Source organism: Convolutriloba macropyga, chromosome 5 (genome assembly GCF_964194025.1).
Source record: "Convolutriloba macropyga chromosome 5, txConMacr16.3, whole genome shotgun sequence".
NCBI lineage: Eukaryota > Metazoa > Xenacoelomorpha > Acoela > Convolutidae > Convolutriloba > Convolutriloba macropyga.
Window position 1 is genome coordinate 49,047,151 of NC_134472.1, and position 19,639 is coordinate 49,066,789.

General features: G+C 38.1%; 2 protein-coding genes across 4 annotated transcripts in view; both read right to left on the minus strand.

Annotated features, from left to right (window-relative positions):
• Positions 1-19,639, minus strand: part of LOC142339438 (store-operated calcium entry regulator STIMATE-like) — a 432,078-nt gene that overhangs the window by 344,947 nt on the left and 67,492 nt on the right. The gene's annotated exons all lie outside the window — the stretch shown is intronic.
• Positions 2,556-6,295, minus strand: LOC142340062 (uncharacterized). 3 transcript variants are annotated; one of them, XM_075390472.1, is made up of 3 exons: positions 6,160-6,295; positions 5,598-5,848; positions 2,557-3,119 (listed from the first exon to the last, which is right to left on the minus strand). In XM_075390472.1, the coding sequence occupies exons 2-3, from the start codon at positions 5,846-5,848 to the stop codon at positions 2,897-2,899; spliced, it is 474 nt and encodes a 157-aa protein (XP_075246587.1). In that variant the 5' UTR covers positions 6,160-6,295; the 3' UTR covers positions 2,557-2,896. The 3 variants fall into 3 exon arrangements, with proteins under 3 accessions (XP_075246588.1, XP_075246587.1, XP_075246586.1); XM_075390471.1 differs by having other exon boundaries at positions 2,560-3,119; positions 6,088-6,273; XM_075390473.1 differs by lacking the exon at positions 6,160-6,295 and having other exon boundaries at positions 2,556-3,119; positions 5,598-5,865.

The following is a 19,639-nucleotide window of genomic DNA, read 5'->3' on the forward strand; positions in this document are numbered from 1 at the left end:
AGACCTCAACCTGGGTGGCCATGACTTGGTATTTTGAATCCTTATTTCTGAAGCTCATCAAAAAATCTGAAGTGGCCATTGCAGAGTGTTGTAAAAAAAACTTTTGTAACATGAGCTGTGCAAGCTTTGAACTCTGACGAAGTACAGGCAAAATCTAGAATTAGCTAATCTGACACTGAAGACATTCCCCATTTAAACGTTGCACGTAAATGTTCCAGGTATAGGTTACGTGAACTTCTGGAGTTTCCCAGGTTTAGTTGTGCGAACCTAGACCGCTCTGATCATACCATGTCCCAGACTGTGCTCTGATCAGACCATCTTGGGACCCAAAGCCCTCTAAACAGACAATAGTACAACCCAAGAAATCATGCGACCATAGTGCTCCAAAAAAAACCTCTGATCAGACCATCGTTGGCGCGAATCCCTCTGATCAGACTATCTTGCGGCCCAAAAGTTTTGTGCGACTTTAGTGCGACCAACGATTCCTCTGATCAGACCATACTCCAGACTTTGTTCTATGATCAGATTATTCCCGAATAAATGTTATAATCAGTTGGAAAGTGTATAAATTATTCGGATCTATTCTGTTTCGGCCCCCCAGTGTTTTTTATGACCCCCAAATACAAATTATTTGTTGTTATGTAGCACGTTACTATGAAAATAGCACGTGCACCTGGGGGTCATAAAAGATTTGTGTTCACTAAGCTGGGGGGGGCGAAACAGAATAGATCCAATTATTCAATTCAAACCTCTAGTACTCAAATTAAAATTAAAGAAGGTTGTATATCTTGTTAAGGTTGACATTGGATTACATTATACACAAAGAGTCCTTTTAAAGTGCCTGCATTTTTTCTTTTGAGTCATGCAATGAAATAAACACGGTCAATTAATGCTCTGTGGTCAGATTTTCGGGCAACTTATTCCAGACTTTGGTCTCTGATCAGACTGTTGTGCGACCCTTGTCCAGACTTTTTTGCAACTTATGATTAGACTGCAGTGTGACTTTGCCCTCTGATCAGACCGTTTTGCGACCATTCTCCAGACCATGGTGCGACTCAAGTGTTTCTCAGACGATGTAATACGATGTAATATGGGTCGGACCACCCCGCCGCTGTGTGACCCAAATGGTCTGACCAGAGATGTCTAGAGTCGCAAACCTAAACCTGGGTTATCGGGAGCCGCAAAACGATTCAACATGTTCAGAAAGAATTTCAAAGTGACTTCTGAAGTGTCACCTAATTCTGTTAAAGACAAAACGTGTGCTGTTTAAAATGACGAAAGTTCATTTAAATCATTTTCCGGCTAATTGTATAGGAACTTCTGACATTTTCACTTCTCTCCTTGCAGTCTTTCATCATTAAAAAATGTGCACGTAAGTAATCTAAACCAAATGACCTCCTTGACCTTCAAATTGGATTTCTCAGAGTTAAAATTATTTTTATTTACTGAAGAAATTGCTAATGTTAAGAAAGCAAAAATTGCTTTTGCTGAATTTTGAACAGAAATTTCATTTTTGTTATTTGAACGGAATTTAACTTAATCTAACATGTGGTCTGTTGTTAAATCGCTTCTGATCATTTTCAACATTTATCAATAATTGTATGAATTTTTCTGGTAGAAAACCTTGTAATATTGAAAACGTTTTCAGTCCCCACTCCATGCAATAAACAAAACAACATTGGCTAAACTAAGCTTCCGTCATTTCTCCTCCTGCAGCTCTCAAAGGTGATCCAATAAAATTGGAATATAAAAAAACAACTCATTTTGTGTTGTTCCTTTTTTGTTTCTCGAAAATTGGAACACTTTTTGTTCTCTAGTTATAGAGAAATCATTGTCATTCTTTAAGCTTTTAAGCTTTTGACCTTTTAACCTGTAATTGACTCCTAAGAAAAACTGTCATTTTTCAGTAAACTTTGGCAGTTTAAAGTACATTTTCTCAAATAAAAATTCTATGTTTGAGTACAAATTAAGAGAAGTTTGAAAACTGATGAAAGGAGTTTTATTAGAACAATTTTTTTAAAAAAATGAAAAAGTAACCTTTTTGCCCCCAGTTACAATTTACATGTTGTTATGTAGCACGTTGCTATGTAAGAAAGTATCACGTGTGCCTGGGGGCGTAAAAGATATAAGCCCACTAAGCTGGCGGGGGGAGGGGGCGAAAGCGAATAGATCCGATAAAAGTTTAAGCGAAATCCGATTTGAAGTACTCTCTCCCATAGTATTGCAAAACGAATTGCATCTACTCTGTTTCGCCACCCCCAGTGTTTTATTGGCACCCACTTGCAATTTATGTGTTGTTATATAGCACATTACTATGAGAAAAATAGCATGTGCGGCTGGGCGCCGTAAAAGTTATTTGACCACTAAGTTGGGGGGGGGGGCAGATTTGTAATCCCAGTAAGATTATTCGGCTCTTAAATTTGCCGGTTCGACCTTGGTAATAACATAACGTAATCCATCCTGAGACCTCTCTCTGGGCAACTATGTTTTTGCCAATTTCCCGTTTCTTTAGTCGATTGGAAAACCAAAAAAAAACAATTTTTGCTTCAACTTAAGGACTATTTTTATTTCACGAAACTTTGTTACAGCTCATCAAACATTGGATTAAATCTGCCACACCCCCGCTGCTTTTATGACTGCCACCTACAAACTGTGCATAGGTGTTGGTATATAGAACGTTGTAAAAAATAGACCTGCGCCTGGGGGCGTTAAAGTTATATGCCCACTAAGCGGGGGGGGGGGGGGGGCAGAATAGAGCTCAAATTTTGAATGAGCTCAATTACTAAACATTTGTGGATTTCAAAACAAGTTTTGAGCTAATCTGTAGTTTTTGGTGAACTACTTCGAAACACCATATCTCGCAATACTACAATGATAAGCAAAATGAACAGTTAGTTTACAGGGCCTCATCCTCGTCTGATTTGATAGTATCTACAACTGAGAATCCAGCTACGATCTTCATAGCCAGAGGTCCCCCTTCCTGTGTCACGGTCATGCTTTTTTCATCGTCCAAACAATGGGACACAGTTATAGCTGGCAACTTCTTAGCAATATCTTGCATCGTTAGCTTCACACATTTGTTGCTGACCTCGCATGAAAGGTTAAATTCGCCGTCTGGTCTGTCAAGTTTAACTGCTTCCTTAGAACCCGTGAAAAATCAAACGACAAAGGGGCTCGAAGGGAAGAAATCCCCTTAAACGCACGCACGCACACACACCCACACCCACACCCACCCACCCACCCACACACACACACACACACACACACACACACACACACACACACACACACACACACACACACACGCACACACACACACACACACACACACACACAAACACACACGCCCATACACACAGATACAGACACAGATACAGACACAGACAGGTACAGACGCACGCGCACTCACACTAACAGACACATACACAGAAAAAGACACACGCAGATACAGCACCGACAGAGACACAGACACAGGGTCTCTCCCATTATAGCCCCCCATTATGGTATAATTACCGTGATGGGGCGGGGTGGGGGCTACAGTTTATCTGACCACTAAGCTGCGGGGGCTATAATGGGAACGACCCCAGACATAGACACAGACAGAGACGTAGACATCCCGGGTCGAGGCTTGGCGGTAAACTTTAGTAAGAAATGCGGTGAAGTAAGGTGAAAAAAAAAGTTTACAGATTCGCACACACAGACACAGACTTAGACACAGACATAGACATAGACACAGATACAGACGCACACACTGCACACACTTGCACGCACACAAGCACGCAGATACACACATACACAAACAGAGACATGGAAACAGACATAGACACATACAGAGATATAGATGCACACATGCACACACACACACACACACACACACACACACACACACACACACACAGATAGACACGGACAAACACACAGACACAGACACATACACAGAAGCACACACACACACACACTTCCACAAACTCACACACACAGAGACAAGCACACACACACACACACACACACAAAAGCAGACACAGACACAGGCACGGACGCAGACAGAGATGCAGACGCAAACACATCCGCAGAGACAGGCACGTATAACAGCCAACACGCTTGCACACACACATAAAGGCACACTTACTAAACACTCACAGAGAGACACAGAAAGGCAAAGATTGACAAAGGCACAGAAACACACACACAGAGAGGCACAGAAACAGATACAGTCACAGACAAAGATACAGACGCGTGCGCACGCGCACAAAAGACACAGACACAGATACTCACGCACACGCACGCACACGCAAAGGCACTTACAGAAACAGAGACAGAGACACAATCAAAGTTCAAATACACAGACAGAGACACTGAAAAAGATACGGGCACAGAAACCGAAACAGGTACAGAGGCACACACACACACACTTGCACACACTCTCAAGCAAAGACTCTCAAGAAACACCCAAAGACAAAGAAATGGATACAGACACAGATAAAAACGCACGCATACGCACGCAGAATTAGACACAGACACAGACACAAACACAGACACAAATAAAGGCACAAACACACATGCAAGCTCACACAGGGAGACACAGACAGACAAAGAAAGGGATACAGACACAGAAACAGACGCAATCTCGCACACAGAGAGAGACACAGAAACAAAAACAGACACAGACAAGTACGACAAACACAAAAGCGCCCAGAAACACACAATCACACTTGAACAAACACACAAACAAACAGAGACAGACAAAGACACAGACACAGACACTGACGCATATACAGAGGCACACACACACACAAACACTTTCACAAATACACAGAGACACAGACACAGACACGGACTCAGATACAGATGCACACACTCGCACACCTACACAGAAAAAAGAAGCAGACACAGACACAAACACAAACACAGAGAAAGACACAGATACAGACACAGATACAGACTTGCGCACACGCGCACTCACACACAGACAGACACAGACACCGACTGACAGAGCCGCGCGCACGCGCACACAGAGACCCAGACACAGATATAGACGCACACAAGAGCAAACACACAGAAACAAAGAGACACAGACACAGACACGAATACAAGCGAACACGCACGAACGCACTCATACACAGACACAAACACACAAACACACACGCAAACACGCGATATTATGCCGCCTCATTATATCACAAAAGCATATGTACTAAGGAAATTGTCGGAAGTAGTGTTCTCATTCTGCATCTTTTCTGTTTGTGCCCGCCAGCATAGTGGGCGCATATTATTTGCATCCCCAGAAGCACGTGCATTATTTTTACATAATGATTTCCCATGTCATGACACGGCTCTGTAATTGGGGGAGCATAACGTACTGGGGCGGGAGAGGGGCACAAACGGAAAAGATCCCTCATTCTCATTAAGAGTTAATATATTTCAAATATCGCGCACGAGATATGGTTTCAACGAAAACGTATGCTATAATGAAACAAAATGATTGGGGGAATGCTGCCATCAGCGGGCGGCACTGGCCGATGGAGGGGTGTTTTGAAAGAGTACATTTTATAGATAATCACAGGCATTCATATGTCTTGAAAAGGTAGCAGCAGTTCCTCTTAATCACGCTTGGCTTTCCATCCATCGTCACTGGACCAATCACATTTCTCTTGCTGCCTCGGCGTTGGATGAGGTAGTACTGGGCTTTGTTTTTACATGACCTCTTTAGGCGAAATGTTGGAACCTCTTGACACTCGGCAGCGGGTTTTGAGCACCCAGTTCCCCAGGAGTTGCTGAGAGCTATACGTGCTGCCTCATCCTGGGGTGGCTTAGTGAGTTTCCAGGTTTTACAGAAAGCGTCCACCATCTTTTACGATTTTATAGATTTTAAATACAGAAGTAGAGGACAGGCAAAATACAGCTGTATTTTGCCTGTCCTCTACTTCTTTATTTTCGGGTCCTTCCATTTAAAGCCACCCCCCCCCCCCCCCCCAGCTTAGTATTCAAAATCCCCCTCCCCAAATCATGGTAAATATACCATAATGAAGGGCTATAATTTCGTGAGGGGGACTGCAATTGGAAAGACCCGTTTTTTGTGACCATTACCTTATTTGTACTAAAATTAGCTAGCAAGTTATAATTCTTTTTAACGTGACAAAAAAGAACAATTTTATTTACTTTGTTTTGTTTTTGCTTTGAGTAACACTATGTGCCTTTGAATTTGTGGCTTTATAGCCCAGGAGTCAAATGTGAGTCAGTGATGACTCACATAAAGGAGATGAAGTTGCAAAACACGTGCTTTTTCGTCTTTTGAGAGGTATAATTCTCGTTGCGTATTCTACGCCAAATCTATCATCCAACCCGCCTCCCCCAACAGTGGTAAAATGGATAATAATTCCGAGAGAAAAAATGAAATTGGCGTGTTCCCATAATGAGCACCCTCCCCGATGATGTTATTGCAGTAAAGGGGTTGTCAAGTGTTCTATGTGCACTGAGTGGAGGCACTGTAATGATAAAAAGTTCAGGACCAGAAAATATTTTTCCGGGATATCCTGGGCCTAACGCTATTAGGGCTCTTTCACTCCCCAAGCGTAGTATGCCGACCAAAATCAATTGCTTAGTGGTCAGATAACCTATAGCCCCCCCCCCCCAATTTCAAGGGGGGCTATAATGAGAAAGACCCACTAACAATCTCAGTCGTTCAAACAATAAATTTGGAATTTTCTGTAAATTGAAAACATTTTAAAGAACGGACCATTTTCTTTCGAATACGGGATCTATTCTGTTTCGCCCCCCCCCCCCAGCTTAGTGAGCATAATTTTTTTATGTCCCCCAGGTGCACGTGCTATTTTCTTATATAGTAACGTGCTATATAACGCCATATAATTTGTAACCGGCGGTCATAAAAAAAACTTGGGGGGGGGGGCGAAACAATAGGTCCCGAATACGTTATTCAGAACCAGTTGCAGAACACAAACCATTATATAGTAAATTATTGTAAAAACACGACAGCTGCGCTTCTGTTTGAAATGAATATGCACCCAATAAGCCGGGGCACAAAACAGAATACATCCTGAAAAACCTAGGCATTTGGGTAAAACTTCAATGCACTATCAATAACTTTTTCTAATAATCATTCCTAATGAAGAAATTTCAAACCTTTGAAAAAGATGAAGCGCTCATAAATGGTATCTCGTTGTTTTTAAATAATTGCAAAAGTGACTGACAGACCGATCTCCGAAAATCTGACATTGTAGCTTTTGTCAAAAGCGAATTAACAAAACACAAAAATTAAAAAACAAAAAAAGTGTGCATAATTATTGCAGAAAACCTGGAAGCATTTCCTAATTTTTTAAATGCCTATAACTAATTTTCACAAATTCATTTTTCTTTCAAAACTGCGCCTTAAAAGGTATAGTTTACCGCAAAGATTGGTTTATTGCCCTATCAATTCATTATTTTAAAAAAATTGACATAACTGAACAACAAAAATTAGGAGATTTTACGCTTGTCGTTGCAGCGTACGTCAAGACACAACGGGCGAGGAAATTAAGGAGGAAACGAAGCACTTATTGTTTTTCTCTGTCTAGCTGTTCAGAAAACTGAAACCTCATACAAAGCAAACAAAAATAATGATGTAACATTGTTCAGTAGTCTTTGTTTCTTTAACATAAAAAATTATTTTTATGCACTGTTTTAGTTCAACAAAATTTCTTGCTTTTTTCTGCTGTATTGTACCTATGTTGGTTTTTTCGAACGTAGAAAATAGTCAGTATGATTGGTTTCGCACCAAAAAAGACGTGCAATATTTTTGTTATTTGAACGTAATAAAAGATAATAAACGTAAAAAGATATTTACATTCGATCAATTAGATTTGTCAGCGGGTTGAAGAAGAATAAGTTTCAATTTGTTTTCTAATTTTTTTAGACATTAAATTCAAGAAGTAAATTTAAAAAACCTGCAAACATACTGCTATCATAACCTATTCACTACATCATTAACAAAAAAAATCATAATTTGTTTGATAAAAATCAACAATTTCTAACAAATAAATCTTACATTCAGCACTTAACAAACCAAATCTAAGAGATCGAGCATGCTGAATCTGTCTGACATCTGAGACGAAACATATCAACGATTTCTTGCGTTTGAAATCGATCATGACGAATATTTCTTACGTCACTTCTATTTGATATTCTGAAATAGAACTGGAATTGAGTCTCAGAGCATTTCAGCGCTGAACCAGCACATATCAGTAGTAAAAAATTATTTCAGTTCTGAAACATTACATCTTCAAAATATTTTAGGTTTCTTCTTGTGCAGTTTTTCTTCATTATGATTATATTGAGGTCATGGAGTTGGCCCAGGCTAAATCTATAGTGTATAGTCTGAAAATTAGTCAGACCCCAAAATTAAGTCGGAGCAGAGCATTATCATACTTTTGTAGCTTATAAATGGTAATTGCTATAGATCTATACACACTATTTTATACTTAAGCTAGTTTGTTGTCAATTACCACAAAACCCATTTAGCTAAGTGGTGGCCTTGCTGCGCAAATTAAATGTTACAAGTACCCACGTGGAATTTAATCGCAAATTAAGCAAACCTTGTTGGCTGGAGTTAAGCTGAACATACTTTTTTTCATGCAGTAAATTTTTTTTTTAAAATGAAGACTAGGCAATGTATATTGGGAGATGAACAGAATACTGGCCATCCAGAAAAACAGAATATCTCTAGACCGATTCAGTGCTGATTTGCTCTGCCACCAAACGCTGGGGGGTAATGAAACAACAACTGTTATTCCAATAACTTAAGAGATAGCATATGAAAAAATAAAAATCAAGACGGGCATAACAAAGCATTATATCATTCATATGACCAATAACTTCAGAACAGAAGAAAAGAAAGTAATATTGATATCTATCTTATCAAAATGATAAATTGTTCGAAAAAGAGAAATGTGCATGCAACAAAACATCCCTTGACTGCAAAATTTGGCGAAAAAAGGAGCCAACAAATATCGAAATAAAAGTTGGCAGAGAGTGTATTACAGTTCAAAAATTTTCTAAATATTCAAAAAGCCCTCTAATTAATATTAACGCGTAAATTGAAAAAGTGACTTAACGAAAAATTATATCATTGAATAAACTCCGGTCTCATTGATTTTTCACTGATCATTTACAGTTTACAGACTTGTCTCAAACCATTTTTAGCCAGAATTTTGCAACAGAGCCATTTCTCAGAGCAATTCTTGCAGATTGACGTTTTTCTGATAGATTCTGCAAGATATAAGGTTATATATATATATATATATATATATATATATATATATATATATATATATATATATATATACTGACACATTGATCTAAGAAAATCAGCACTACCCGTTTAACATTAAAGTCGTCCTTTTTTGAATTTCCATTCTTTATAAAACCTAAATAGGGAACTATATTAAATTGGATTTAAAAAAAGTTTCCTTTTGTAGAAGCGTCAGTTATCCAGAACTGCATTTGCCACTTAGGCTTCCACTTTTAATATAAATGGAAACTGTTAATATTTCATTTGTTGAAATTCAGCGTGTCTTTTGAATTAATTAGTGATGTGAATTATAAAAAAATTCACAGAAAAATTCGATTGCACCTTTACAGTGCTACGGTTCCGTTATCCCAAAAGGGACCTTAAGTGTATGGTAGTGAAGACTGTTTTCGATTGTTCTTTATCTGTGAACTTTTGATTAGAAAAATGATTAGAAGAACATACCTTCCGGCTGTGCTCTAAAATACTGCAATTAAACTTAGCAGCACCTTAATTCTAACGCGATCATTTATTTGACACTGACACTCATATCTAGTTTTATATAATTCTTTGCATAGCTATGCCTGTGATATTATTAAGTTCATCCACCTTTATAATCGGTTGTTCGACTTTATCGGTCGGTCGGTAACTGTTAAAATCGGCAGTTCTGTTCACATCTTTTTGTTTCTCTTTACTCGACGGCTCTGCAGAATTTGATGATGATTGAAAATATTTAGAGAAGACCTTAAAGGGAAAATCTACCAGAGCAACATTTTCTTCCTTCTCCCACCGGCCAAGTATGATAAGAAGGTCAACTTCGTCAAAAAGGTCATTTTTTGATTGATTATAATTAGTTTAGGAAAACTATTCACTGTTCCGGCCCAATTTGGCGGGGGACTATTTATTCAAATGGGTTTGTTCGATCAATTTTGGCCGACCTATATTATGATCGTAGAGTTGTGAGTGGTATAATTAGAAAAACTGTTCCGCGCAGAAGATAGAATAAAAAAGATTTTTTGAGTTTCGTTTTTTTTCCACGGAGTTATCGAGGTTAAAATTCTATGAAAATGGGTTTGTTGAGTCAATTTTGACCGACCTATTTTTTGATCGTAGAGAGTTGTGAGTGGTATAATAAGAAAACCCGTTCAGCGCAACAAGATAGAATATAGAGATTTTTCGAATTTCTTTTTTTTCCACGGAGTTATCGAGGTTCAAAGTTTTGTGAACTTTTGACTGATTTCAGTTAATTATTGCACATTTCCCGACTTTTTGCTCAATTTTTGTCAATTTTACCTTAAAATGTGTTAAATTTTTTTCACAAAATGTTAACATTTTTAATGTTGAAGACAAAATAAAGGTGATGAACATTTTGACCAAAATGTTTGCTGGCAGTTTGGCTAATTTTTTTTTCAAAATTCAGCCTTTCATCGATCAAAAATGCACTTCGATAGAATATTTTTGTTCAAATTAGCCAGAATTACAAACTTAGAAGTGCTGCCGCAATCTTCTCAAATTCGAAAAATGCCTAGATTTTCTCTCGTTTGGTATGAGAGTGTTCCCGAAATAAATATTTGTCGGTTCTATTTTCCAATTTAACCCCGATAACTATCAATAAATCATCAAAAATTATTGAAACAACCATTTTTCCGTCACATTATGCGTTTATTCCGTCAAATTATGTGTTTCACTAACGATTGGAACAAATACCAGTTTCTAAAGGACGGCAACAATATCAAATCTAGTTCTGGTCTATTCGCGCTTTTTTTGTCTTTTTGTTTCTCTGAAGTGAACTACCAGATTAATATTACATTGGAATTACTTCATTACTTGGCTTATTACTGTCAGATCTTTTTGTAAAATGCAAATGAAGCCTAATGAACATATATTAATTGTTCAATGAGAAACTCAAAGTTTTTATGCCTCATGGACACTTTATATGCAAAAAAGTGTTCTTTATAAAATTCCGTTTTTTATTTGTTCCAAATTTGTAATTTTAAGCATAAATCTCACTAATAAACTGTCAAACATTCAATCTATCGAGGTAAACCATGATCATATAGTTGAAAACTTTTTGTTTTATGACTTTCAAAAAACTTTCTTTTCGAAAAGAAAAGTAATGGGTTTTGGAGCTTTCGCAATAATATTTTTAAAATATTTCTGTCGACTTGCAGCTATTTACCGGCAGAGGGGTCGCATAATTTTCATATGAACTGAAATTTAAACTTCAGTGCGTTTTATGTTTTCAGCGTTGGTTTCTTGGCTTCGAGGCTAAGAGATTTCATATATTTTGAGCGTTTTTTAGTGAATGTTTCTGAAGGGCTCCGACAATGATTTCTCGGAAAATTTGGATGAATTCTGGCTAAAGACAGGTCTCAAGCTTCTTATGTATGTACAAATAAAGCTAATTAAATTTGTTGTGGGTCTGCAGCTAACGGTTTTCGTGACTTTGAATTTCTTTGTATTAAAAAATATTCTTGTTTTTTAAACGTTTTCGGCTTTTCTATTCCTTTTTTCAAATCTCTTTTAAAATTTTGCTGAGGTTGTTCAATGACGCAAAATTAAGAGTTTTTAAAGGGCAGTTTTGTGCAAAAAACAATAGTTCTTGACTCTGGCCTTGAATCTTCCAGCATTCGCAAAAATTTGAGAAATTTTGAATTAGGAAATTTCGCGAAATTGTGAGTTCAATCTTTGGTGTCCTGTAAGATGAGCAAACTAAACTCCCATCGGCTGTGAACGCAGCTCTATTTAACCTAGTTTAATTAATAGCGCAGCAAACTATTGACTTCGACACCAATTTCAAGCAATTTTTTATTTAATTTATTTCTTGATTTCAATGTGTATTGTTCTTTGATTAGTCATAAGAAATAATCTGAATAATGAGAGGTCTCAATGTCTTCATCTGGAATTATGACTATACTTATTTAATTATTTCATTTGATAGCGAGTGGTATCCATGGCTTTTTTAAGGAAAATTTAATCGTTTTTTTTCCTTTTCCCCATTTGTTCTTTTTGTCTTATTCCTACTTAGCCTCATTAAGGGCAGGTTCAATATCTTGCTGAGTAAAACAGAGTTTTTTTCGGTTCAACCTTGTCATCATTTTTTGTACAAAGCATAAATTGACTTTTGGTCATAATTAATGTTTGGTTTTGTTGTTTGATTTTTGTTTGTCTTGTCTCGTAATTTTTTAATGGCATATCTTGTTGGCTCTCTAAAATCGCATTGTTTAATTATTTAAATTTTTTGAGTTCAAAGAGATTGAGATGACATAAGGTTCTTTAATTCTTTGTTTTTCTCTTTTGAAAGATAATTAAATCAAAAATGAAGATGAGCGAGGTTGGAACATTAGGTGCAAACGCAAATACCGAGATTCCTTGTTGGTTTTTCTGGTATGTAGGAATTGAGGCATTTTTCTCTATAATCTTCTAAGCGTCAGTAATCATATCAACATGTATAATCAACTCAGCACAAGAAAGGTATACATATAAATATAAATTCTATGACCGTTTTTAATGGCAGAGAACCACTAACAATTTCAATCAAACACTTGATTTGTTTTTTTCACTTCTTTGAAGAAAAAATCTTAAAGGTTTCTTGTAAACTGCTGATTTTTTATCAGCTAAAGATTCGAAACACAACGAACAACTATACCATGAATTTGTAGGAAAACCACTCGAGTCGATTAGTTTAACTAAAAAGGTAACCAACCCAAGATTGAAGTCCCAGATTAGAAGTCGATATGTCCAGAGCGTCCCAGACGGAAAATGCCTACGTTCAGGTTTTGATGAGTAAACCAGACTTCCGTGAGTTCATAATCAGAATTTCATGCGTTCATCAAACTATTCCTGCGGTCATGATCAGACTTTCCTGCCTTCACCAGACTTCCGCGCGTTCACCAAACTTCCGTGAGCTCATGTTCAGACTTTCCTGCGTTCAGCAGACTATTCGTGCGTTCATGATCACACCATTGTGCGTTCATCAAAACCATTCAGCATTCATGATCAGACTTTCATGCGTTCACGAGAATTCCGTGATTTCACGTCCAGACTTTCGTGCGTTCATCTTTTTGCCTATATTTGTAGTTTTTTTTTGTTTTTTGAGAGTCGTATAAAAAACTTTTACTAACAACAGGTTTCAAGCTTCTTATGTATGTAAAAATGAATCTAATTAAGTAGTTAAGTCCGCAACTAATAGTTTTCATGACTTTGAACTTCTTTGTATTAAAAAATATTTTCGTTTTTTAAACGTTTTTGGCCTTTCTATTCTTTTTTTTCTAACTTCTATTAAAATGTTGCTTAGTTTGTTCAAGGATTGTTTGCATCAAATTTCTGTGAACTGAAGTTTAGAGTTGATTAATATCAGTTTTATGCATAAAACAATGGTTCTCTGGCTTTGATTCTTCGAGCTTTCACAAAAATTTGCGAAATTTTGGATTAGGAATTTTCCCAAAAATGCGTGTTCAATTTTTTGTGGCCTGTAAGATAAGCAAACTGAACTCAAGTCCCATCGGCTGTGAAGGCAGGCCTATTTGTATATTTCTATCTCTAGTTTAGTTAATGGCTCAGCATATTATTGACTTCTGCACCTCTTTTTAGCAAATTTTTATCTAAATTTTTCCTTGTTTTCAGTGCGTATTGTTCTTTTTTTAGTCAAAAGAAATAATCTGAATACTGAGAGGTCTCAATGTGTTCATCTGGATTTCTAACTAAACTTCTTTAATTTTTTTAGTTGATAGCAAGCGGTATCCATGATTGTTTTACTTTTTCCCATTTTTTTACTTTTTCCCATTTGTTGAGGACCCAGATGGAAAATCGATATGTCAAGACCGTCCAGGTAAAAGTGCCTATGTTCAGTCTTTGGTGAGTTCACCAGAATTTTGTGCGTTCTTTTCCAGACTTTCGTGCGTTCACCAGACTTCCGTGAGTTCGTGTCCAGTCTTCCGTGCGTTCATCCGACTATTCGTTCCTCCTTGTCCAGACTTTTGTGCGTTCACGGACTAGTTCATCATCAGACTCTCGTGCGTCCATGAAGCTATTCGTTCGTACATGAACCGGCCTTAACAAAGCCTAAAAATGTTTCACTGATTGCGTTAGTCTGCATTTCAGTTAAAAAGCACAAAATGAGAAATTGGTTTCCTTTGCTAATGTGATTATCGGAAAATGTCTGCAAAAAAATTAACACAATGGCGATAGCAATTTTTCGCCCTAAGCAGTTGCAAAGACGGTAACATAGAACTGAGCATCGGGGATTTTGCAATTTTTGAGCTGTAACTCGAATTCTTAATTAAAACTTAAGGAAACTTTTCATGTTTTTATTTTAAATTAGTTTGGCATTATGATCGAAAAAAAATTGTTGAACTCCAAAGGTGAACAAATAGTTATTGGGACTAAATGAATGTCAACTATTCTACAGTATAGCGGATAATACAGTTCACAAACTTTCGCTGCAAAACGTAATATCCGGAACGATTTGAAACCGCGGAAACCAACTGGACTGTTTAAATGTAAAGTTTTTTCCTGTCTTTGGTAGGCGAGCAGCCGAATCAAAGTTTCAGGACATTTTTTAAGTCTGAAATTGTATTTTGGGTCCTACATTTAATTACCATTGAGCTTATTTGTGATTTTAGTCGTCATTAATGAAAGACATCGTAGAAATACCAGTTATAATAAGTACACATTTGCTGCCATGGGCCTTTTTTCGAGTAATAAGATAGGTTCTGTTTAAATAAAGACAATATTTGGACCAAATGATGCAATATATTTGTTGGGGCTTTGAATCCTACCCAGGTTGAGGTGCCATCCGGAAGTGACCTCTGATCATCCGATGTCCACGGTGTGTTCCCAGACCATAATTACAGGGTCTGGGTTTTGGTTCCGGATGGGATTGGTCTGATCATAGGTCACTTATGGATGGGAATGGTCTGATCAGAGGCCGCTTCCGGATGGGAAAGGTATGATCATAGGCCCCCTTAGAGTGCACAATAGTATGATCAGAGGTCACTTCAGTCTGGGGATAGTCTGAAGTGACCTCTGATCATGGCGATAGAAATTTTTCGCCCTAAGCAGTTGCAAAGACGGTAACATAGAACTGAGCATCGGGGATTTTGCAATTTTGAGCTGTAACTCGAATTCTTAATTTAATTAAAACTTAAGGAAACTTTTCATGTTTTTATTTTAAATTAGTTTGGCATTATGATCGAAAAAAAATTGTTGAACTCCAAAAGGTGAACAAATAGTTATTGGGACTAAATGAATGTCAACTATTCTACAGTATAGCGGATAATACAGTTCACAAACTTTCGCTGCAAAACGTAATATCCGGAACGATTTGAAACCGCGGAAACCAACTGGACTGTTTAAATGTAAAGTTTTTTCCTGTCTTTGGTAGGCGAGCAGCCGAATCAAAGTTTCAGGACATTTTTTAAGTCTGAAATTGTATTTTGGGTCCTACATTTAATTACCATTGAGCTTATTTGTGATTTTAGTCGTCATTATTGAAAGACATCGTAGAAATACCAGTTATAATAAGTACACATTTGCTGCCATGGGCCTTTTTTCGAGTAATAAGATAGGTTCTGTTTAAATAAAGACAATATTTGGACCAAATGATGCAATATATTTGTTGGGGCTTTGAATCCTACCCAGGTTGAGGTGCCATCCGGAAGTGACCTCTGATCATCCGATGTCCACCGCACACGGTGTGTTCCCAGACCATAATTACAGGGTCTGGGTTTTGGTTCCGGATGGGATTGGTCTGATCATAGGTCACTTATGGATGGGAATGGTCTGATCAGAGGCCGCTTCCGGATGGGAAAGGTATGATCAAAGAACCCCTTAGAGCGCACAATAGTATGATCAGAGGTCACTTCAGTCTGGGGATAGTCTGAAGTGACCTCTGATCATGGCGATAGAAATTTTTCGCCCTAAGCAGTTGCAAAGACGGTAACATAGAACTGAGCATCGGGGATTTTGCAATTTTGAGCTGTAACTCGAATTCTTAATTGAAACTTAAGGAAACTTTTCATGTTTTTATTTTAAATTAGTTTGGCATTATGATCGAAAAAAAATTGTTGAACTGCAAAGGTGAACAAATAGTTATTGGGACTAAATGAATGTCAACTATTCTACAGTATAGCGGATAATACAGTTCACAAGGTTTCACTGCAAAACGTAATATCCGGAACGATTTGAAACCGCGGAAACCAACTGGACTGTTTAAATGTAAAGTTTTTTCCTGTCTTTGGTAGGCGAGCAGCCGAATCAAAGTTTCAGGACATTTTTTAAGTCTGAAATTGTATTTTGGGTCATTAATCCTACATTTAATTACCATTGAGCTTATTTGTGATTTTAGTGGTCATTAATGAAAGACATCGTAGAAATACCAGTTATAATAAGTACACATTTGCTGCCATGGGCCTTTTTTCGAGTAATAAGATAGGTTCTGTTTAAATAAAGACAATATTTGGACCAAATGATGCAATATATTTGTTGGGGCTTTGAATCCTACCCAGGTTGAGGTGCCATCCGGAAGTGACCTCTGATCATCCGATGTCCACCGCACACGGTGTGTTCCCAGACCATAATTACAGGGTCTGGGTTTTGGTTCCGGATGGGATTGGTCTGATCATAGGTCACTTTGGATGGGAATGGTCTGATCAGAGGCCGCTTCCGGATGGGAAAGGTATGATCATAGGCCCCCTTAGAGCGCACAATAGTATGATCAGAGGTCACTTCAGTCTGGGGATAGTCTGAAGTGACCTCTGATCATGGCGATAGAAATTTTTCGCCCTAAGCAGTTGCAAAGACGGTAACATAGAACTGAGCATCGGGGATTTTGCAATTTTGAGCTGTAACTCGAATTCTTAATTGAAACTTAAGGAAATTTTTCATGTTTTTATTTTAAATTAGTTTGGCATTATGATCGAAAAAAAATTGTTGAACTGCAAAGGTGAACAAATAGTTATTGGGACTAAATGAATGTCAACTATTCTACAGTATAGCGGATAATACAGTTCACAAACTTTCACTGCAAAACGTAATATCTGGAACGATTTGAAACCGCGGAAACCAACTGGACTGTTTAGATGTAAAGTTTTTTCCTGTCTTTGGTAGACGAGCAGCGGAATCAAAGTTTCAGGACATTTTTTAAGTCTGAAATTGTATTTTGGGTCATTATTCCTACATTTAATTACCATTGAGCTTATTTGTGATTTTAGTCGTCATTAATGAAAGACATCGTAGAAATACCAGTTATAATAAGTACACATTTGCTGCCATGGGCCTTTTTTCGAGTAATAAGATAGGTTCTGTTTAAATAAAGACAATATTTGGACCAAATGATGCAATATATTTGTTGGGGCTTTGAATCCTACCCAGGTTGAGGTGCCATCCGGAAGTGACCTCTGATCATCCGATGTCCACGGTGTGTTCCCAGACCATAATTACAGGGTCTGGGTTTTGGTTCCGGATGGGATTGGTCTGATCATAGGTCACTTATGGATGGGAATGGTCTGATCAGAGGCCGCCTCCGGATGGGAATGGTCTGATCAGGGGTCAATTTCGGTTTGGGAATAGTATAATCAGAGGTCGCTTCCGGATGGGGATAGTATGATCAGAGGTCGCTTCCGGATTGGGATAGTATGATCAGAGGTCGCTTCCGGATGGGGATAGTATGATCAGAGGTCGCTTCCGGATGGGGATAGTATGATCAGAGGTCACTTCCGGATGGGAATGGTATGATCATAGGCCCCTTTAGAGCGCACAATAGTATGATCAGAGGTCACTTCAGTCTGGGGATAGTCTGATCAGAAGTCTGTTATGGATGGTAACCGTCTGATCATAGGCACCTTAGAGAGCTAAAATAGGTCAAATACTATCGGAAAAAATCCACAGTTGAACAAACGAACAACTTTTTGAGATTTTCCAGTATGTTTTGGGTGTGTTCCTCTCCTCCTTCTCTCAACCGGGCTGGGGACCGGGTACGATAGGAGAACTGAGTCCGAGCAAACGGTAAAAATCCGCGCCCTAAGACTCTCCTTTCACTTTCAGATATCTTTTCGTTTTTGGGATGGTCTGATCAGAGCTCATTTGACGCAAACAGTTGTCTGGACGATGGTCTGGAGGTTGTCGGAAGATGTTCAGAAGATGGTCTGATCAGTGGCATTTGGGTGTGGGGATAGTCTGATCAGAGGTCATCTGAAGCGCACAATCGTCTGGGCCATGGTCGCAAAATCGTCTGGACGATGGTCTGGAGTTGGTCGGAAGATGTTCAGAAGATGGTCTGATCAGTGGCACTTGGGTCTGCGGATGGTCTCATCAGAGGTCATCTGACGCGCACAATCGTCTGCACAATGGTCTGGGTTTCGTCTGGGCCATGGTTGCACAATCGTCTGGCAATGGTCTGATTTGGGTCTGATCAGAGGTCACTTCCGGATGGGAATGTTATGATCAGAGACAGTTTTGAGCGCACATTTAGCGCACACGGTGTTTTGAGCGCACATTAGTCTGATCAGAGGTTACTTTCGTCTGGGATGGTCTGATCAGAGGTTACTTCCGGATGGCACCTCAACCTGGGTAACGCCATGTTTTGGGTAGCTTAGCCATGGCAACATAATTCAATAAGGGCTCCTTCCAGTTATAACTGTTGGTCTTGATTTTCAGTTTATATAAAATGAGCCAATTGAGTGAAAACAACCCATTACTTCTTGCAGTGACGTAGAACTGGTCTAAATTAAGTTAATGTTATTGAAGCAAAGTAAATAAAGGCATTGTAACAAAGTTAATCGATGGGAAAAAAGCTCTAATTTTTCTATAAAACATTAACTACTTAAAAACAGCTAAAACATGGAGTTTTTTACTAGCGTTCAGTAGTCTTGTGAAGAAGTCTTGCCTAGTAACCTCTCTAATATCCATTTGAAGCTCAGATTTCGGAAATTTAAATTTAAAAAAGTTGACAAAATCCATGAAAAAGATAATGATGAAGTACATTCTTCCTACGCAAAACTTGAGATGAAAGAACATATTGCTTTGCATTTTTCAATTGGTAAGTTTATTTTGGTTTCTTTTCTCCTATCTTCCAAACGTTTATCTGTACTGTTCAAGTTTATTTTTAATTAGTTTTAATAAATAACTATGATTTTTTTGAACTTTTGAATCGACTTTTTTCAAAACAGCCTTGCTTTATGGTGGTGTCCGGAAAATCTACCCAATGCATTCATACCCAATGCCATTATACCCAATGCCAATATACCCAGTGCCATTATGCCACTAAACCGTGTCTAGACAAAACAATCCAACACAAAACAGTCCCAGACAAAACATTCCCAGACAAAATAGTCCAATAAAAGCAGACAAAGTAGTCCC

What these genes read in the sequence shown, in the direction of transcription:
- LOC142340062 (XM_075390473.1), bottom strand. Translation starts at nt 5,848, where the DNA reads ATGGTGGACGCTTTCTGTAAAACCTGGAAACTCACTAAGCCACCCCAG. An exon ending in AAGCCAAGCGTGATTAAGAG is followed by an intron (nt 3,120 to 5,597) that starts GAACTGCTGCTA and finishes TAAACTTGACAG; the next exon opens with ACCAGACGGCGAATTTAACC.